Source organism: Cololabis saira, chromosome 4, assembly GCF_033807715.1.
Source record: "Cololabis saira isolate AMF1-May2022 chromosome 4, fColSai1.1, whole genome shotgun sequence".
Taxonomy (NCBI): domain Eukaryota; kingdom Metazoa; phylum Chordata; class Actinopteri; order Beloniformes; family Belonidae; genus Cololabis; species Cololabis saira.
The window spans coordinates 37,155,769-37,175,898 of NC_084590.1; the positions used below are offsets into that span (position 1 = coordinate 37,155,769).

At 42.7% G+C, this 20,130-nt stretch overlaps 1 protein-coding gene across 6 annotated transcripts in view; it reads left to right on the forward strand.

The window, feature by feature from the left end:
- Nucleotides 1-20,130, forward strand: part of robo1 (roundabout, axon guidance receptor, homolog 1 (Drosophila)) — a 229,927-nt gene that overhangs the window by 66,293 nt on the left and 143,504 nt on the right. For 4 of the 6 annotated variants that reach the window (XM_061719659.1, XM_061719662.1, XM_061719658.1 and 1 more), the window contains exon 2: nt 4,068-4,157. The exons of 1 other annotated variant lie outside the window; for it this stretch is intronic. In XM_061719659.1, the coding sequence (XP_061575643.1) occupies nt 4,068-4,157 (90 nt within the window). Of the gene's footprint in view, nt 1-4,067; nt 4,158-18,426; nt 19,296-20,130 lie in introns of those variants that run through there. One more of the 6 variants, XM_061719661.1, reaches the window with a different exon arrangement.

Genomic DNA, 20,130 nt, shown 5'->3' on the forward strand with positions numbered 1-20,130 from the left:
CAAGATCTTGTTACCACAAAAGAGATTTATTCACCAATCTAGTTTTTTAAAGTCATTGACAATAACTGCTTTTATGCTTTGATTTTCTATTCCTTTTGTACTTTCCACCAGCGTGTTTTCAAAGTGTACGTAAGCCCTGTCTGAAAGCCTGATTAAAACCCCATTAATCATGCAGAAAACAAAAATATGTAATCAAAATGGAAATGAGGTAATGGTGGTTTGGCGACAGATGAAGCAGATAAACTAATTTCTGCTTAAATTGGCCTTTTGCGAAACCCTTTTTGTACTTATTTCTTTCTTTGTCTGCCTATAGTTGTGATGACATCCACTGAATGGATATCAAAATGAAGACAATACGATGTCGTTGTGCACTTGATGCTTAGGCACTAGTTTAAGATCAGTTTACCTGTAAAAATGAAAACTACAGATGAAAAAAAGGTTCTTGCTTTGTCTCCGCCATTAGACAAAAGTAAACAGCATTTTCCAAGTAACCATTAAAATCACTGAAATTGTTCAACTTCTCTTTAGGAGTGTGTCGCCTTTTGATCAGCCTGTATGAAAGAAATGGGTTCCATAACAAATAATAAATCAGTTCTGTCAACAAGCCCCGGGGTCAGACTCACCACGTCATTATTTTAAATCCATCTATCAATTTTACAAGCCGCCAGGGTGAAAGAGCTGCAGCCGGTGATGAGATAACATTGAAAGAACTCCTCATGCTCCATCTTCACTTGTCTTTTGCTTGCAGGGTTCGTCAAACTAAAGGACTTCAACTGCATGGATAGGGAGTCCGATTTTTGTCCATGGTAGTAACTATATCAGTCAAATTGAGTTTGAGTTACAAAAAAATAAAAAATAAAACCCTGCAAAGCGCTTTTTAATAGGTCTTGGAGGAAAGGCTTTTGATGGAAAGAAATGGAGGCACTCTAGTGTTTGTGGATGACTCGGGGGGGCAGGAGGCAGGGAGGCAACAGACCTGCTTTTGTATCTTTTAATAACTAGTGAGTTAGCTGCACATGTGCCACACTAATTAGCCAGTGGGGGTGTTGGGTGCTGTGTCGGGGCTGAAAGTGGATAGTGAGGCAACATCCTGGTTCTTTATCCTGATGCCCTAGAGGCAGCTGGGTACACCACCTGTTAATGAACCCTGAAGTGGTCTCTAATTGGACCTCTGACAGCAGACCACCAAGGGAATCAAACAGAAAGAGTCATGAAGGCACAGAGGTCACATGTAACTAACAAAACGAGAAGTCAAAATGGATAAATACTCAAGAATGAATCTTTCTTTATTTCAGCTTGTACAGAACAAGATGAAAAGGAAGAAAAAAAAAAAAACAACATTTCTTTTGCCGAAAAGGTGTAGGCTGAAGCCGTAGCTTATAGTGCCTACCCTTTTTTCTTTTGATCAGCAAAAATATGAGACATTAGCTTTTACTCAGTGAAAACAAACAAAACATAAAGAAGAAAAAAATAAGTAAGACAAAATATAAAATTGACATTTCACATCCTAGAATGTTTTTGATTGTATACTTTATAATTATAGTGTTTTATATTTATTTACAATATTTTCTTTAAACAATTTCTTAAACTTGACGATAGAGCGACACATTTTTAGGTTGTTATTACAACTATTCCAAATTCCTCTAGCCTTAACTGATGTACATCTCTTTTTAATATTAGTTCTTGCTGTCATCATCTCAAACATGAGTTTCCCCTTCAGGTCATAGCGGGTTTCTTTTATCTGGAACAGGGCCTGAATGCATAAGAACTGTCTTATGCTTATTTATTTAATTTTTTGTTTGTTTTCTTATGTTTCTGAAAGCCCTTGTTGTCTGTTTTGCACCTCAAGTCCCTTAATTTCTAGTGTATATGCATCCTGCATGAAAAAAGTCACATATTTTAATATTTTGGTTGGCCATCTTTAGCATTGCACAGTCAGACTGTGACATCAGCCATGTAAGGGTTGACATCCAGGTAGTCAGCTGACCCGATGTGTTTGGGAAGCGTAATGTTGCTGCACCGACCTCAGATCATAATTCTGCCTTGACACCGGGCTGCGTGGTACAGTCCAGGAATAAGCCATGCATCCCTTCATCTGTCGCTCTTCTTAACAGGATGTGTCCATCACTCTGGAGAAGAGAACATCTGGACCACATGTGCTTTTTTCCATTGCTACCATGTATCAATCTATGTGCTCCTGAGGAAAGTGAAGCCTTTTGTTTCGATAACCCCCACTGATAAGAGGTTTTCTAGAGTCCTCTACACACATGGGATTGCTTGTACTTTCACCATTAAATATTACTGTATGGTCTATATTGTTGATATTCTTTCATTTAATTTAACAAAATGTTTCAAATCTATCTCAGATCATGATCATTCAAGACTTTTTTTCTGACCACAATTCTTCCACGAAGATAAAGGTTTGCCACTATCCTTCCAGGTGTTAATTATGTTTGGAGAGTTCTCGACCCAGTTTCAGAAATAGTTTCAGAAATCTCCTTAGCACCTTCTCTGCCTGATGCAGATCTACAATTCAAATCTATTATCTCAATGAGCAGTTCAAGGCGAGCTTCTATACTGGTGTATGTTATGTCATGCTATAAGTGTCAGACAACATCACATCTGCTGTTGATGGCTGTGTTGCTTCACGTCAGACACATTCTCATCTCATGTGTTTCGTGCATCGCTGCGCTTCGTTCATGTGCATGATCCTCAGTAACCTACACGGTTATTTCGCCTGACTCGCAGGCTGTGCTTTCCTGCAGTGTTGTCAATCAGACGCTGCTCTTCGGCTAAACGAAGAGCAGCGTCTGACGGTGCCAGACAGCATATTTGGCTCAGCTTGAGATCATTTAACTGTCTCATTAACTGCAGGACTACAGGCACAGCCAGCGGCATGATCACTGCATACGGAGCGCTCTTTGTTTGTACTTTTATGAATGTTTTTATTGAAAAGTGTAATTTGTGGTTATTTGCAATGTACAAAGAACCTGCATAGATCTTTGCTGTCAAGTTTGAAATGGTGGGAGTGGCTGACAAAGGGACGGGTCACCTTCCACTTCACACTCTGGTGATCTGAAGTACTCTCCAATGAACCATTTTCTTTTTCCCATCTGCTGTTCATCAGAAATGAAGCCAAATCTCATTGCAGAAAAAGATGTTTCAGACAGACTGCCAGTCACTCAGCCAAAGAGGCTGGATGACTAAGACTCCCCTAACCTCCCCACCATGACCACCCAGCCCAAATTAACCCCCCGTCAGTGGTCTACAAAGAGAATGGGCATGGCTGAGCCTGATTTATTTCCCACCGAGCCATCATAAGGGCCCAGTTGGCCTCCCGTCTTCTGGATGGGCCACACACACGCCCCAGCCTTTCTCTTTCTCTGCCCACCCCCCGGCCAACTGTCCCGCCCTCACACCGCCTGTCGCACACACTCAACCTGTCAGTCCGTAGATGACGAAGGCACAAAGACAAGCCTGTCTCAAAAGGAACTGATTAGCAATTAATGATGCATCATTGTATTTGCATCAGGAATGTGTGCACAGTGTGCGTACGCATATAGAGTGGCATTGTCAATCATGCAGAGCGTGCCCCGACCCTCCCTCCCCTGTCCTGCCATGTGTTCCCTCAGGGTCCAGCTACTTATGGCCATTGATACGGTGGCGATGACTCTGTTTAACACACACGGGCTCACGCACAAGCCCAAGACCGGACAACCTCACGCTGAGCCCAGAGAAAAGCTGACACATCACCAAATCAATCTGATGGACCTTCACACATCAGCTGCCTGAAATTTGGGGTTTTAACCTGTCTTATAGGAACATAAATTGGATTTTTGTAGCTGTGGACAACTGTAACTGTTGATGAAACAGTTTTTTTTATTTTTTTGTAATGTGGGTTTTCGGACACCAGAGACTGCATTTACAAGGAGGGACCCTGGTACTTGTTGGCGTGGTCGCTCTCTGCCTGTGCAAAGGATGCGGAGCGCTGGACTTGTGGGCCTTGGGGGTGGAAAGTGGGCTGAATGCATCCAGTTTCTCAGTTCCTGTGGTGTTATTGTTGACAGAGACGGGAGTCGCTCATGATGGTGCCAGCGACGGGGCAACAGCAGCTCCCACCTCCGAACATGAAGATGACAACACTTTGGGCTACACAGGTACTGGTGCAGCTTTCCGTGACATTTAAAGACTCCATCAACTCAAAAATGTGTTTTGCTGATTTGTAACTTCACTGAAATGTTCAAGACTACCTGGATGCATTCACATTCATGTACAGAATACTATGTTTCAAATAGTTGAAGCATGATGTGACATCAGTAGATGTGGAAGAGTCAGAGGCATCTTGAAACTTGTAAAAATAAAGCTTCCCGGAAGGTTTGAATTACTTTTGAATTACTTACTTTTTACGAATAATCCACAGTTTACAGTACATTCAAATTACATCTCTGTGTTTTGACTGCTTCTGGAAGCATTTTTCTTTTTAATTTGGAAAGAGAAAATTAGGCCATCAGTTTAGAAGTTTTTATATCTGTTCGCACCTTAGAAGACAGAGCTGCAAAGGGGAGAAAGAAGGGGGAGAAAATGGGCCCTCATCTGAAGGACTAACTCACAAATGCACACAAATGGACACACAAAAAAAATATAGTCTGGAGAAAATGACACATGTGATCATGCATGTGTTTTGATTGAGGTTTTTTTTTTAAACCTCTTTCTTCAGCATGAGGGGAAAAAATGTTCAGTGTGTTGTCACAGCAAGGACACGTCCCTCCCAAGTTGATTTACTGGACCTCACACAGCCTTATGGAGAAAAGGGAAACTCAAATTCACAGAGAAAACCTTTAGTGTGTGTGTGTGTGTGTGTGTGTGTGTGTGTGTGTGTGTGTGTGTGTGTGTGTGTGTGTGTGTGTGTGTGTGTGTGTGTGTGTGTGTGTGTGTGTGTGTGGTATTTGGCAGCTTGAAATTTAGTTAAAAATCAAAGAAATATCGGACATACAGTTAACATTGCCAACGGTGATGCCGTCATTCTCACTGGCATATATATATATATATATATATACCTACTGTCCTGTGAGAAACTGTGATCTGATTTCATCCTGCACATCCCATCAACAGCAGGAAAAGAGCTGTTGGAAAAGAGAAGTTTCTCACGAGGATGCATTGGTCGGTCGTTTCTCTGGGTTCCAGCTACCATGTTTTGTGGCTGCTGACTCATTTGATCAAAGTATAAATTCCAGTCACCAAAGAAATCAGATAAGTCCATTCAATCACTGAGAAGCTGGAAATCTGTAGCTTGTTGCCTCCAACATTTAGCAAACTAACAGATGTACTGCTGCAGTTTTCATTCTGGTATCAGTCAGAAATGTGGTTCATTTGATCATTAATCAAAATGAAACACAACTTTTAAATCCTTCCATGTGAGTGAAAGATGTATTAGATGTAAGTTATACTGTATCTGTTTTGCAGTTGGAAGTTTTGATCCTGGGTCCCCTGCTCGCAGGATAAAGAGTTTGATTGTGACTTTCTGAAGAAGTTAGACTTAATGAATTCTGGCCCTTTGAATTCCTGCGACTTCTTCATCATCAAACTTAATCCATGCTTTGCCAAGCGGGGTGTGATGTGGCGTGGCCGAAGGCAGGGAACATGAAGTTCTGAATCTCAGTGGCCAAAACCGGCTCTTGGGGCATGGAATGTCACCTCTCTGGTGGGGAAGGAAAATGGGCTTTTTGCTTGAGGTTGAGAGATGCTAACTAGATATAATCAGGCTCATAGTGTGGGTCCTGGAAGCAATCTCCTCAAGAGGGGCTGCAGTTTGTTCCACTCTGGAGTAGCCTGAGGAGAGAGGCGTCGGGTGGAGTGGGATGACTAATAGCCCCCCACCTCTGTATGTTTGGGTTTTCCCAGTGGACGGGGGGGTAGCTTCCCTGTGCTCTCAGGTCAGCAAATGGGCTTTAACATGGATAAGCGGTAGTTAATGGATCACATTTAGCCAGTTAAACCTTTTTAATGTGAAGTTGTGGCAGTACAAGCAGTACATTTTTGCTTGTATTATGCTGTATTATGTTGTGTAATATAAACACAGACACCCAGTTTGTTGTGTTGCGATACCGAAACATATGAATGCTGGTATCATTTTGAATTCGAGTGCTATTATAAATTCTGAGATAAGTTGTTAGTTGTCGCTCCGAGCAGGCATTGCAGGCTTGAATGAGGCTTTAAAGAGGAAAATCATGTCATATCTGCTTCACTGCCTTTTTGTTCATCCTTAGAACGATAAATCTGTCCGGTGGACAGTGCCAGGAGTTCATCTTTAATCTAGCCGTTTAATCCCATCTAGGCATGAAAATGAAGGAATCGATCTGGCCAAGTCAGTGAATTGGAAATGAGACTAATGTGCCCTAATACCTCCGTCTGCCCCTGATAGGACAAAGTGGACGGCTGCCAAAGAGTCCATTTTCAAGGAGCGTGACTTGCTGGACGGGATGTGAGGATAATCTTGACAGCTGCTAGTTTGAGTCGATGTTAAAAGGAACTGCACCTTCAAGTATCTCCGTTTATAATCTTTCTGAGGTCCAGGTTTGTGTAATTGTGGGCCTTTGTCATGTGATATCAGTGATCCTCGTAGTCAGTGATTATCCCACACGTTCTTGTCGTCTATGACCCCTTTTGTAGCGTAACTTTAAATAAATGCCACAATCCTTGATACCAAGACCTGACTTTCATTATAAAACTGAATCATCTTTCACGGTTCTGGTAATGGCACGGTAAAGTTTGGATGGCAGTCACCTGCAGCTTACTGTGAATTTTATATGGAACCACAAGCTGACCTGAACTTAGCAATACATTAAAAGTGTTTTTTATTGGTCCCCCAACCCACCGACTCTGAGCCATCTTTATATTGTTTCCCGATATCAAAGCCCTTTGCACGGAACCTCCCATTCATAATAAATGAAACCGACCTGTGTGAAGGGAGTGAATTAGAGGGGAATGATAAATGTCTTGCTCCTTGCTGGCTGCCTCTCGGCAGGCGAAGCCATAGAAAAGAGACAAGTCTTTGGTTCTTCTGGCTCAACATGAAAGGCTGAGTCTTACCTCGGGGAGCATTCCCGCACCCATCGCCTGCATTTCCACTGACAGCAGCTGTAACATTGCATTTGCCACAGATCACCAGGGACATCCGTTTCAGAAAGCTGCTCGATTTGTCAGGTTACGGATATGAAAGGTCGGGAGTAGTGAAGGGAGATGAAAGTTTCTATGATGTCATCACTCATCGTCGGATCCCGAACCAGTCCAGTCTCACAAGAAAAGGTGTAATACGTGCGTTCCCCACATGTCAAAAGCATAGTAGCCATTAAGGCACACAATTGTAAGATGGCAGGGTTTCACTATACTCATTTTGTACACCGTAGCAGATACATAGTGCATCTGGGTCACATGAGGCAACACAAATCAATAGCAATAGAAAAGCAGGGTAAAAAGACTTCATCTATGTTCATACAGTTGTGTTAAAGGAGCTTGAGGCCGGATTGAGACAGAATTTATGAAAATAATTCGTATACGTTTTAAGTTTTCTAGTAATAATGTCAGATGAAGCGTTCCAAACCAAAAAGAATGAGCCCTCTAGTGTATCTCTCCTTTGCCTTGAACAGGCTGTGTGCTGCAAAATGTGCTGCAATTCGGGCCCAAATTTCCCGCGCTGGGCTGCGGATGTGACGTCACATGACGCTGCATGCACGTTCTCCCCGTTCTCCCCGTTCTCCCCGTTCTCCCGTGCCGGCTTCACTGTTGGCTGCAGTACCCCCAACGGCCGTCGTGGTGAAGGGTGGCGCTAGAGAGTCTCATTTCTTAAAAGGAGCCTCATGCTCCTTTAAATGGAAATGTTTGCCTGCTCAAATCCTGTACTTGGTTCAGAAAAGAAAAAAGAGTACAAGTACTTGACAATTTGCAATCAATTTTATATCATTATCCTTCCTTTCGAAAAAATTTAATGCATTTAAACAATAACATCCCACTTGAGTGGTAGATTATCTTGTGTATAAACAATTTCAAGCAATCTTAAAAAGCTTATTGTGTGGTTATTTGTCATAATTTTACCTTGGTGATCTGGAACAGGATGTTTAAATAGGTTCATGTTCATAAATCATGTGACGTTTCCCACAATCAACATTGCAGCAGCACTTATTGTCACAGTACAGACTCCTTTTCAGCCCATGTTTTCTTTTAGTTTTTCAAGGCACTTCTCCAGATAGGCCTGCTCTGCTCTGATTGGTTGTCTGATGAGTCGATAATTTTGGTGAAGGAAACATGATGTGCATTCTTTGTATCAGGTCTACCATTCGAGACGACGGTTAGCAAATACAACACCTGCATTCCACAGATTGTAGCTGTTTGGGAGCAATGTCTCAAACTAATTGTCTTCAGATTCCTGGACCTTATTAGGTGGAGACTGTCTGGCGTTTTTTTTTTTCCTCATTGACATGGAGGTGGGGTAGTCTGTGTCTGGATTTGTGGCGCTGACAGCTTTACCACAGGAAAGATGGAAAGCTCGTTTCTCTCTGCATCCTTTGCCATCATTGCCAGGCTCTTGCACTTGGCCTTGAGTCCCCACCCCAAAAACCAATTTCCTTGACAGTATCACTCTCAGATATATTACCCAGGAGTCACAGCGGCGGGGTTTGTGTCACATCTCCACGCTACTCATTTCTATTCTCCAATCTTAGTGTCCTGATAATCATGATGCTTGAAGCCAGCAGAGTGCTACACGCTCAGCCAGCTGCACCCTCACATAAATTTGTAGTACAACAACAGAGATGCATGGCCACCCCTGCAGCAGCAATTCACTGGAGATATAATTAGTTATAACTATGCACCAATGCCCTACATGCAGCTTCCCCCCCAGCTTCTGTGCTACCAAGGACAGTAGAGGCTTTTTTGCTCCCCCATCCAATCTCTTTTCATCCCTCTAATCTGCCCCACTTTGGTTTAGTCCCACCGAAGGAGATGGGCCTATTAGCCCTTCTTGTCGGGATGGGAAATGATAGAAATCTGGTCAGGAGGCACTGGAGCGACAGCTGGGATTAGAGATGGGAGTTAGCACGAGTATGCCGGGGTCAGAACTGCCGAAGTCTGTGTGTTGAGAATTGAATTGGAATATTCACATTCACCTTTCTAGTGTCCTCAAGATAATTGAGCAGAATATTGGATGGGGTTTTGCTAAGAGCTAACGATCAGCTGCTCCGGCCACTTCAAACACACTTAATTCAGCAGAGAAGGAATGGGTGTGTTTTCTTTTTCAATGTAAATGAGTCACATTTGTCAGCATGTTTAAGAGCAGCGGCGAGCGTGTTTCAGCTCGACTTACTTCACAGGAGTTGGTTGTCATATCATTGACTTCATATGAAGATGGTTTCCCAGCTAGGAACAGAAAGCCTGTCACATGAGACACGAGCCTCAAGCGATACTGCTGCTAACTTTTACAATAAAATGTTTAAATACAGGATTTCAAAGTACCTTTTCATCCACTGAGAAGGAACCCAGGCTTAACGCTATGGCAGAGGTGTGTTTGTAAGGAACCCAGGAAATATGTGGTACTTTTTCCAAACTCGTGTGTTGTGTCAACACTCTGACTTCTACCATATTACATGTATGCATAAAGCCCTTGTTCCCAACGTTTTTATGGAAGAAACAGACACTACCTCAAGGCAATTGTTATGCAGAACCATTTTTGTTTTTTCCTTGATTGAGTTACAACACAAGCTTAGTAATATGATTCCTGCTGCACATGAAGTCCGGCTCGAGCGTGGAGCTCGTCTCTGACACTGTGTGCTGTAAGCGGGGGCCCGGTGACTTCAGTGGGACTGTGTCTCAGCAGGGCTCAGTGTCTCTGGATGAGAAAGGAAATATCATGAGGTGGAGGGCTGTAAATCTGAGCAGCACCTGCTCCCTAGACGCCGGTGCATGGTGTGAGGTCAGCGGCACCAGATATCCCATCGACCATATTTATTTCATTCATCACAGCACCCATTTGTTTTGGCAGCTGATGGCACCGCGGAAAGAAAAAGAAAGAAAAGGCTTTTTATGTGTGACGGAGAGAATATTTTTAGCATGACCCATGCTTTTGTATTTTTTTTTTCCGGTCAGGGTCTTCAGAGAGACATCAGTCACCGATGCTGGCTCTCAGGAACCAATAAAACCAGAAATACCAAACAATGATACTTTACTTGCAGTTTTCTGGAAAGTTGCAGTGAGATATCTTACAGTAATATTTTTCTCACGTCTCCAAAATTCTGAACTCTGCAGAAATGTTTCCTGCTGAGGCTTATCCAGAAAATTCTGAAAAAAAGCTATTTGTAATTTGCTTTTAACTTATCCATCCATTCATTTTCTATACCCGTTTTATCCTTTGCAGGGTCACGGGGGTCTGCTGGAGCCTATCCCAGCTCATTACAGGAGAGAGGCAGGGGTTCACCCTGGACAGGTCGCCAGTCCATCACAGGGCTGCTTTTAACTTATTTTCATTAAATATATGTCATTCAACTCACAAAACTGCAAAGTATGAATTTGGATACTGAGTTACTTTGGTTTCCTTTGGCTTGATTGGGGTCAAATATCTCATTAAGATGAGTTATCAAGGTTTTGCTCTCCGCATTCATGACCCCGGGAGCAGTGGAACACTTTGCTGCAACTTGGGAGCGGTGCTGCATCGTCTCCGGGGCTTATAACGTCCCTCTGCAGCAAACTGACATCACAATGGAAAACTTTCATAGCTTGCTGTAGTGGGGGTTCTGTTCAGACCGGTTGTTTAGGTATTCAGTCACAGGCAGAAAACATTCGGTCAGTTCCGCTTTAATCAACAACACATTTTTGCATTACGAGGCTACAGAAAAGCGTAGAACGTGAAGGCTCGCTAGCAGTTATCTGAGGCCATGTGAAAAGTGGGAGCTTTCAGAGTGAGCCCTGCTTTCAGTCAGGGTCTTGTCTTGATTCTCGCTGCCATATTATTGGCTGAGGCCCACATGTACATAGAACAAAAGAATGCTTTGGCTCAGTTACTCACAATCCTCCTGTCACTCATTAAAGCTCCTGAGTATTTAAACCAATTTAGCCAATTACGCATGAAATTCAACGCTGTTTCTGTTTCTGTGCGTTTCTGCGAAGGAAAAAGTGCAGTTCATCACTCAGCAAGCTGCTCACAATGAAGAGTCTTATCTAATTTTGTTCAAATCTTGTCTCCATATTACGTGAGCACAGTTGTGCAAAAAGACAAATTGAATGGCGTGGAACTCAAATGATGCCCTTTAAATCCATGCGATGAATGGTTGCTGGCATAATAAACGTCATATCTTCCCATATGGAACACGATCTCCCGAGAGCATAGTCTGAACAGAAGCAGCTAACTAACGCTCCTCCGACAGCGGTGCAGAGCCCTGATGCTAACTTCCTGCAGGCATTGTTGCTGCAAATATTCCAACATCTGACTGTATTTTGATGCCGATGCCAGGATGTTGCGTGATAGCAGGGTTATTTTAATCAGCCTCCACAGGCCTTGTTGGGGCTGATGCTAAACAGATGCTAATGCGAGGCCCGTTAAAAGACACGGGGAGAGAGGGATTCAGTGTGTGCATCCGAGCGTAAATGCAACAGCCTGTTTATCGCCTCATCCTGCTTTGTACGCCAAACCTCTTTGAGGAATCCTGCAAGGCACCCCAGCTTTCATTTTCCTCCTTGTCTGGCCTCCTCCTCACGCCTTACATTTCTTGCAGCAGCATCATGCATGGGGGGCATTCCCTGAGCAGAAACAGATTTGCTTGGATCCCTATCGTTTTTTTTTTATTATGTCTATAAGCTGAACAGAGAGACTATAAAAAACTAGAATGTGTTTACACTGTTTTTATGTTTTGTACAACACTTTCAGTTGCTTTCTAATGACCGTAGTCTCTGGCATACACTCGGTCGCCTCAAAACTATTTTTTTTTTTGTCGTATCCAGCTTTTAAAAGACACTTTTGCATGTGTCTTGAGTTCATACGAGTGAATAGGCTGTATTCTGGGATGAAATCCAGTGATACATTATATGTCCAGCTGAAGAGACCGAGTAATTGCTCATAGGTGACAGGCACTTTCAGAGGGCCAGACCGACACAGAAGTGCCCGTCATAGATGGTCCGGAAAAAGCTACTGCAACGGCACACTAGGAATGGGCGATATTTTACCGTTCACGATATACCGTCCAAAAAATTCCTCACGATAAGAATTTGTCATCTCCCGGTAAAAACGATGGAAGGAAGGAAGGAAGGAAGGAAGGAAGGAAGGAAGGAAGGAAGGAAGGAAGGAAGGAAGGAAGGAAGGAAGGAAGGAAGGAAGGAAGGAAGGAAGGAAGGAAGGAAGGAAGGAAGGAAGGAAGGAAGGAAGGAAGGAAGGAAGGAAGGAAGGAAGGAGAGAGAGAGCAGGAAGAAGGAAGGAAGGAAGGAAGGAAGGAAGGAAGGAAGGAAGGAAGGAAGGAAGGAGAGAGAGGGAAGGAAGGAAGGAAGGAAGGAAGGAAGGAAGGAAGGAAGGAAGGAAGGAAGGAAGGAAGGAAGGGGAAAAAAATGAAGGAAGGAAGGAAGGAAGGAAGGAGAGAGCAGGAGGAAGGAAGGAAGGAAGGAAGGAAGGAAGGAAGAAAGGAAGGAAGGAAGGAAGGAAGGAAGGAAGGAAGGAAGGAAGGAGAGAGAGAGCAGGAGGAAGGAAGGAAGGAAGGAAGGAAGGAAGGAAGGGGAAAAAAATGAAGGAAGGAAGGAAGGAAGGAAGGAGAGAGCAGGAGGAAGGAAGGAAGGAAGGAAGGAAGGAAGGAAGGAAGGGAAAAAAATGAAGGAAGGAAGGAAGGAAGGAAGGAAGGAAGGAAGGAAGGAAGGAAGGAAGGAAGGAAGGAAGGAAGGAAGGAAGGAAGGAAGGAAGGAAGGAAGGAAGGGAAAAAAATGAAGGAAGGAATGAAGGAAGGAAGGAAAGGGGAGAAGGAAGGAAGGAAACAAGGAAAGGAGGAAGGACGGGAGAAAAGAGGAAGGGAAGGAGGAAGGAGAGAGCAGGAGGAAGGAAGGAAGGAAGGAAGGAAGGAAGGAAGGAAGGAAGGAAGGAAGGAAGGAAGGAAGGAAGGAAGGAAGGAAGGAAGGAAGGAAGGAAGGAAGGAAGGAAGGAAGGAAGGGTTAGGGTTAGGGTGGAAGGAAGGAAGGGGAAAAAATTAAGGAAGGAAGGGAGGAAGGAAGGAAGGAGCAGGAGGAAGGAAGGAAGGGAAAAAAAGGAAGGAAGGAAGGAAAGGGGAGAAGGAAGGAAGGAAACAAGGAAAGGAGGAAGGAAGGGAGAAAAGAGGAAGGGAAGAACGAAGGAGAGAGCAGGAGGAAAGAAGGAAGGAAGGGAAGAAAGGAAGGAAGGAAATGAGCCAGAAAGAAAGAAAGAAAGATAGATAGATAAATTCCCGTTGATGACGTTTTTGTGTAACAAACATGGCGGATCTGAGAGCGAGATAGATTTATAGTTGAAAAGGTGGAGTTGAATTGGTATTTTTTTTATCGTCATTTTTATCGTTATTGGGATAAATGCCAGAAATTATTGTGATACATTTTTTAGTCCATACCGCCCATCCCTACGGCACACTGAAGAGTCTCAAAGTCTGACTATGACTAACTTTCGTCTCATCTCGCCACCCTGTAACTGGCAGTCTTTTTGTCTGAGTTTGACTTCTGATTATGCGTGCACACTTTGGTCCATGCTGACGAGCCTTACTCGCATTGCTGATGCAGACATATGTTTGATGTTTTTATAGGGTAAACATAGCAAAAAGTCACTTCAGCTCTAACGTTTTGAATTGGCTGTGATGGGGAGGGATGGTGCGTTTATTTCTGGTTAGTTTTGAGCTCCCAGGGCTTCAGCTCTCCAGCAGCAGTCAGTCAGAAATGATTTGGTGCCCCCTCATTGACATAGTAACAGCAATATGAACTTCCTTAAGGACCTTATTTTGTCTCTCCTCTCCTCCCTCATTTCAGCTCGTGTCTCCCCAAGCTCCTTCAGGTTTAGTCTTTGTCTTTCCCAGGCATCCCATCTGTCATTGCTCCTAAAGTCAGCCAGTTGTCAACAGTCTCACAGAGACAGGAGAGTTCTCACTGTAAATCATTTATTGATAAGACAACCTTTATATAACATGATCACACCGAGTCCCCCTATACGTCCCAAAGGCGTCTATAACATAGCATAGTTACCTTTAGAATGTGGCATTCAATATTTTTCCAAGTACCATACTGACTTTAAGTCTTTGGTCCCGTTTTGGTGCTAAAGAAGAGGAAAGAGCTGTAAAATGATGAAAACTAAAGCTGTTGGTCAGCCGGTGTTTCCTTCTGTCCCTAAAAGTTAATTCCATGCAGCTCGTGGTGTGTTTATGAGCATAAAGCAATCCCTGAGAGCTTTCACCTTGGTTCTCAGAGGACATCGCACCCTGAGTCAGCCAAGATAATGCCTCTGATGTGTGATATGCTACTTGTAGAAGGGATCATAGAGAAAGAGGGCAACGTTACCCTGCAGCAATTCCCTGATTGTCTTGGAAAATATTAAAAGGGTGTAATCAAATGCGTCTTTTTTTTTCTCATATTATTTGTGTTTATTAAAAAAACAACATAGGAGATGTGATACTCATTGACAAGCAGAGACTGTAAATTTAAAATGCTGTCTTTTCAAAAAAGGAAAAGGGGCACAATGAATAATTAAAAGGAGTACTCCTCAAGGACAGGACATGAATGATAAAAGGCTGTAGTGAATGTGAGGCGATGGAAAGAATCCAAGTAAAGTGCCTGTGAAGGGAACTCGAACATACAGTACCTGTGACTTCCTCTGTCTCTCCAAGGTCACTCAAACTTTGTCAGGTTTGTCGAGCCACGTTGCCAAGTCGGTGTCCGTTCAGCCACATATTCACGAGCTACAACCTGTGCGATGTGAAATCCCTAAATGCGTCACTTTTCTGGAGCTAAAGAAGTGCTCCTCTGTCTACTGTGAATGAGGGTTATGTTTGTCGCTGAATAGGCAGCATCTTTTCAGGGGGGAAATGTTTTGTTTCATACCATCTTGCTCAGTGAGATGAAAATGAGAGCCATGAAATAGTCTTAGTCAGGGGAAAGGGAATGTGGGCTCATTTGCCTCAGTCCAGCCTGGCTGTCACCCCACCACCTCCGTGCCGAGGGGGGCCCTGTTTTGTGAGGAAGACCAACACTTTTGAAAAGAGGCCCAGCATGCCGTCTACGGGAACCCCCTTCCTGCTCCTTGCACAGAAACATCATAAGAAAGGACAAAAAACGTCCACAAACTCCCTCTGAATATTAAAAAGAGGCTTATCAGTGATTAAAAAAAAAAGCCAGGAAGATGAGAAGCAGTATATCCATTGAGCGATAGGATGGTGAGATGGAAGGGGAGTGAACTTTTCTTTGCATGTTGTGTATAAAGTTGCACTCATTAGGATCCGATTGGTCTGTTGGGGAAAACATTGTCATTGAATTTAGAAAGATAGCCAAATCAGGAATGTTTTCTAGATTCAGCAGGATTCTAGAAGGGAAGACTGGTGGGATGTGGAGCTTTAAAGAGGATCTGTGGATGTAATTTTGCTTATTCTACGCTTTTCAAGGAATATTTGTAATGTTGTTGCATCAGCCCTGAAATTTCTTGACTTCCATCTGCAGACGCTGAACTGGCAAAAGAAAAAAAAAAGATGTTTCTTTATGTGTAGACCAACACAGCTGTGGCTGCGTCTTGATCAGGCTCGTCGCCATGCAGATTGCGTGTTTGCTAGTGGTGTTATTCGCAGTGGTGGTCATGCTCGGAGTTCCTGAAGACCACAAGGGTCCACGCAGGGCCCAGCGCCCGGCCGGCTCTCACAAGTCTCACTGGTGCAAAAAGCTGCCTAATCCTCCTCATCCAAACCACCACCCTCTGAGGCACTCCCACAAATGTAGCCGCCTCTTTCACAGTAAGTACAGAAAATACCCTGTTACGTAACTGTTATTGACAAAACTTTGATAACATCTGAAGTACTCTTGGTTAGGTGCTTTTGGAACTTATTTGGAGCACTCTGCTGTCAGGGAAGGGATTTTTTCTCTCCTTATCATTTTGTACCTTGTACATTCTTGGAAAGTTGTTTTGGGCAAAAAACAGCTCGGCTGTGGTGTTAAAAGCACTCCGTTTCCTCAGCTGACATCACAGCTCTGGCACGTTGTCATTTTTTCTTGCTTTTGCTGATCGGATCAAGGCGTCGGGGGAAAGTCAGGACAGAGAAGCTGCCTGTTTGCAGAACTCAGGCTGCACAACTTTAGGATAGTCTCTTTTGTTAGTCAAAAAAGAATAAAAAAAAAACTGAATGCAAGAGTCTGGTGTAACATGAAAGAAAATGAAAGCGTTGTGATAGGCATGGGGCTTTGTCCAGAGTTAGGGCAGATACACTTCTCACATACTGCTTTTATCACTGGATTTGCTTTTAACTTTAACAACATGACACAAGTAAGAGAACAGTTTATTAATACCACTCTAATTTTCAGCATTTCCATCACATTTTTCCTCAGCTAATGTGAGTAAAAATGCATAAAACCCCCATGTGAGTTAGATCCGTGTGTGTGTGTTTTAAAAGATGTGGATGCCCCCCCCCCCCCCCCCCCCCCTTACATTGTATTCTTTGCTGCACAACATCAAACAGACAAAATGCGTCCTTTTGGCAATCAGCACCTACACACATACAGTACCCTCCTGAGCTGATGGCTCCAAGTGTGGACTTGCTGATAATTGCATCTATGTTGCAGCTCTCTGCTGCTGGCGAGAGGAAATCTAACCATTCAGTTGGTTATATTCAGCTGAGCAGCCACTTTACTGATCGGGCGCTCTAAAAGCTTTCAGGAAAATCAGACACATGAGGACCAAGTGAGAATGGAGCGTGGAGAACTGTAATGTAATGCACATATGGACGGATGGAAAAAGAAAAACATGCTCATAGTTGAAAGACAGATTACGCTCTGCTCCATTTCAGCCATGCGGCATTCATAATCGGTAGAAACCTTGTGTACGAAGAAGTGCAAATGTAGCCAGAAAGAGGGAAGTAAAGTCAAATGTTATTAATTCCACAGTTCCATTCATTGTTTATCTTTATTTCTAAGAGTATATTTTGTACTTTCTGTTTAATAATTTAATTCAAAACATTTGTTTCTACCATTCATTGCATACATTTTTCTCATATTCAGCAACATATGGAAGATTTGTTCAAAATAATTAAGGAAAATCTTCAACTTTTAAAATTTAGACCGAGTTCAACACTAAATTATAGTTTTGAAAGTAGTTGAAGCTCGTGCCACATTATTGCACCTTTATCCAACATAGATATATTGGTAATAATGTGTTCATTTGAACAAATCAGCATAATTACTGGCTGTTTTTGTCTTCTTTTTTTTTCTTTCCAAGCTCACAATATTGAATTTGTGATTTTCTTTAAAAAAAATAAGCTTCCACTGGAGGGCGCTGTTTGGTAATAAATGATCAGTTGTAGGTGAGGACTCAGAGCTGAAGCCATGAACAAGACTTCCAGCTGTTCTTTTTTTCTTTAAAGCCTTTCCTCCACTTTTTAAATATTTCAATATCACTTCCCCACCGTACAGTTAATTCATCAGAAAGAAAAGCCATTGTTTGCTACAGCAACCATTTATTATGTTTTGTAGAATTAGTGGACTAAGACCTATCCTGCAGTAAATCCCTTTTTAAAGATGACTGAAGTGGAACAATTAAGATAAAGGGTGTATCTTACCTGAATGTTGCTCCGAGGACAACGTTAAATTATCAACAAGGACTGGCATAAATTGCCAGACCACATTTTAATGAACTGTGTAGTTATGTAGACTGCGGAGCACTAATGAGAAACAAGTGTTTTTGAAGGGTCTGTTGTGTATATTGCAAATGGCTTTTAGCCATCTGAAAATGTATTTTTACATGCACCTAAAAGAAAAATTAACCTCTTTCTCTTCTTCTTTTTTTACTATTTGGATCATTTTAATAACAGATATATTTATCTTAGGCTGCATCCTTTCAGGCGAAATAAAACTGAAATAGATTTTATAGCCAAAGAAGCCTAGTTTGTAGTAATTAAATATTAATGGACTATAAAACCACTAGAGGCAAAGTAAAACTCTGAACCAGTCCAGGTTAGTACCCACTAGGCTTCGTCAGAACTTTTTGAGACAGAAACACATTCAGTGTATTCATATATCTTTCTGTTTCTTGTTAAGGCTGATTTATGGTTCCGCGTTACACCAACGCAAAGCCTACGCCGGAGGCTACGCCGTACCTTACGGCGTAGGCTTTGCGTCGGTTTAATGGTGCGCAGCGCGGATCCAGCCGGGAAGAGGTTAAACTCCCTCTCTGGGAAACATGCTCGGCTCTATGGAGGGGGTAGAAAGGCGCATACCAATTGACGAAGCATTCCGCTTTCTTTGAATGAAATGCTGTGAATATGACTCCGGGTTCCCCCCACCTCCACCTCCACCTCCACCGCCACCGCCTCCCTCTCTGAGCGTCCGTGTCTGCGACTATCAGCCGGAGCAGCCGCACGGGACAAACTGGGGGGAAAAGTGATGGGAAAGTTGCGCTGATCTTGTGTCCGGTTCTGGCGGATGAGAAGAGGACTGGACGAAAGTTTTTCGACCTCAAGTGACCGATTCAAAAACTGGACTGAAATGATGTGACTCTGGACCTGCAGCTGCCGCTCGGGTTGTTTGTTTTGCGCACTTTGGACGTGCGGTGGATTTATCAGGCTTGTTTTGTCTTCTTTTTTTTTTCTGAATATATATATTTTGCGCCAGTTGAGTGGGATCGCGGCGGGATGAACCCAAAGAAAGGATAGAGCTCTGTTACTCCTGCAGAGTTTTAACACATGCTATCATTCACTTTGGCCCCAACTACGCGAACGGGACATGTGTTGAATTTTTTACTCTCCTTGGAACTCTTCCTCTACTGTTTTTCCTTTTTTTTTTATTCCCTCTTCTCATCCATTTTACTGTAAGAGGCGAAGGCAAGCTCGTTTTGAGCTGTTTGGATTGTTACATTTTACACTTTCATGACCCCCTCCAGCCAACATCTGCATGTTTCCAAAACTCTGGAGTCTGAGACTTTGATTGTCATGAAGGAGTGTATGCCTAAACAGCTTTCTGAATAATTTGGATTAAACGAGAATATTTCTTACAAGAGAGACGTTGAATGATGTCTCCAACTCCAATTGGATTTTTATTTCTGTTAGGAAGTCTCCATGTGTGCTCAGGTAAGTCAGTGGTTATCATACAAACTAAGCTGCATGCCTTTTATTTGACTTTCTGTAAAGTCATTAAAATGGACTCATATTTTGTGATCCCACAGGTATTTCCTTAGATTAAATAAAATAGACTTTAAACATCTAATATGGTCAGTAATCACATTTTAAACATTAGACTTTTGTTAAACAGTGTTTTTGTTTCGGGCACTGCTCTGACATCTGTTAAAGGTTCAATTTTTGGTGTAAAATTTCACCAAAAAAAACCTTTTCATGACGAGCAGTGCAGGTTTCGCAAAAAAAAAATAAAAAAATCAGGTTTCAAAGTAGAGGGATTGTTGAACTTTTAAAAGCTGAACAGACATAAAATCACACATAAAGTGCTGAGGCCATGTGGGATCAGTGGAGAGAGCAGCTATCATCGGTCATACGGACAGCAAACCCCAGTGGGAACTGTTTCCACGTATGTCATGATTCTTGAAGTTGATCATTGTTGCTGAGTGTAACTTTTTAATAAGTTTAAGATGTTCATTCGTAGCATTTCTTAACATGGATCCTTATTTTTTCCAGAGACTGTTAGCTTTGTTTAATCCAGCTTTTCCATCCTGATTTCCCAGAACTACAACAACTGTGGTCTGTTTGTCTCCTGATGTTGCTTGTACTTTTCTCCTCCGGCTATCTTACACATTTTTCCTCCTCTCCTATCACATGGATGTCTTTATAGAGTCTTTGGACCGTGCTGGCCGCGGTTTTCCAGGTCATTTGCTTTAGGGTATAGGAGTTAACAAACCTCAGTCTCAGACATCAAGAGGAATGCATCCTGAATGTGGGAAAAATGTTGTATTAA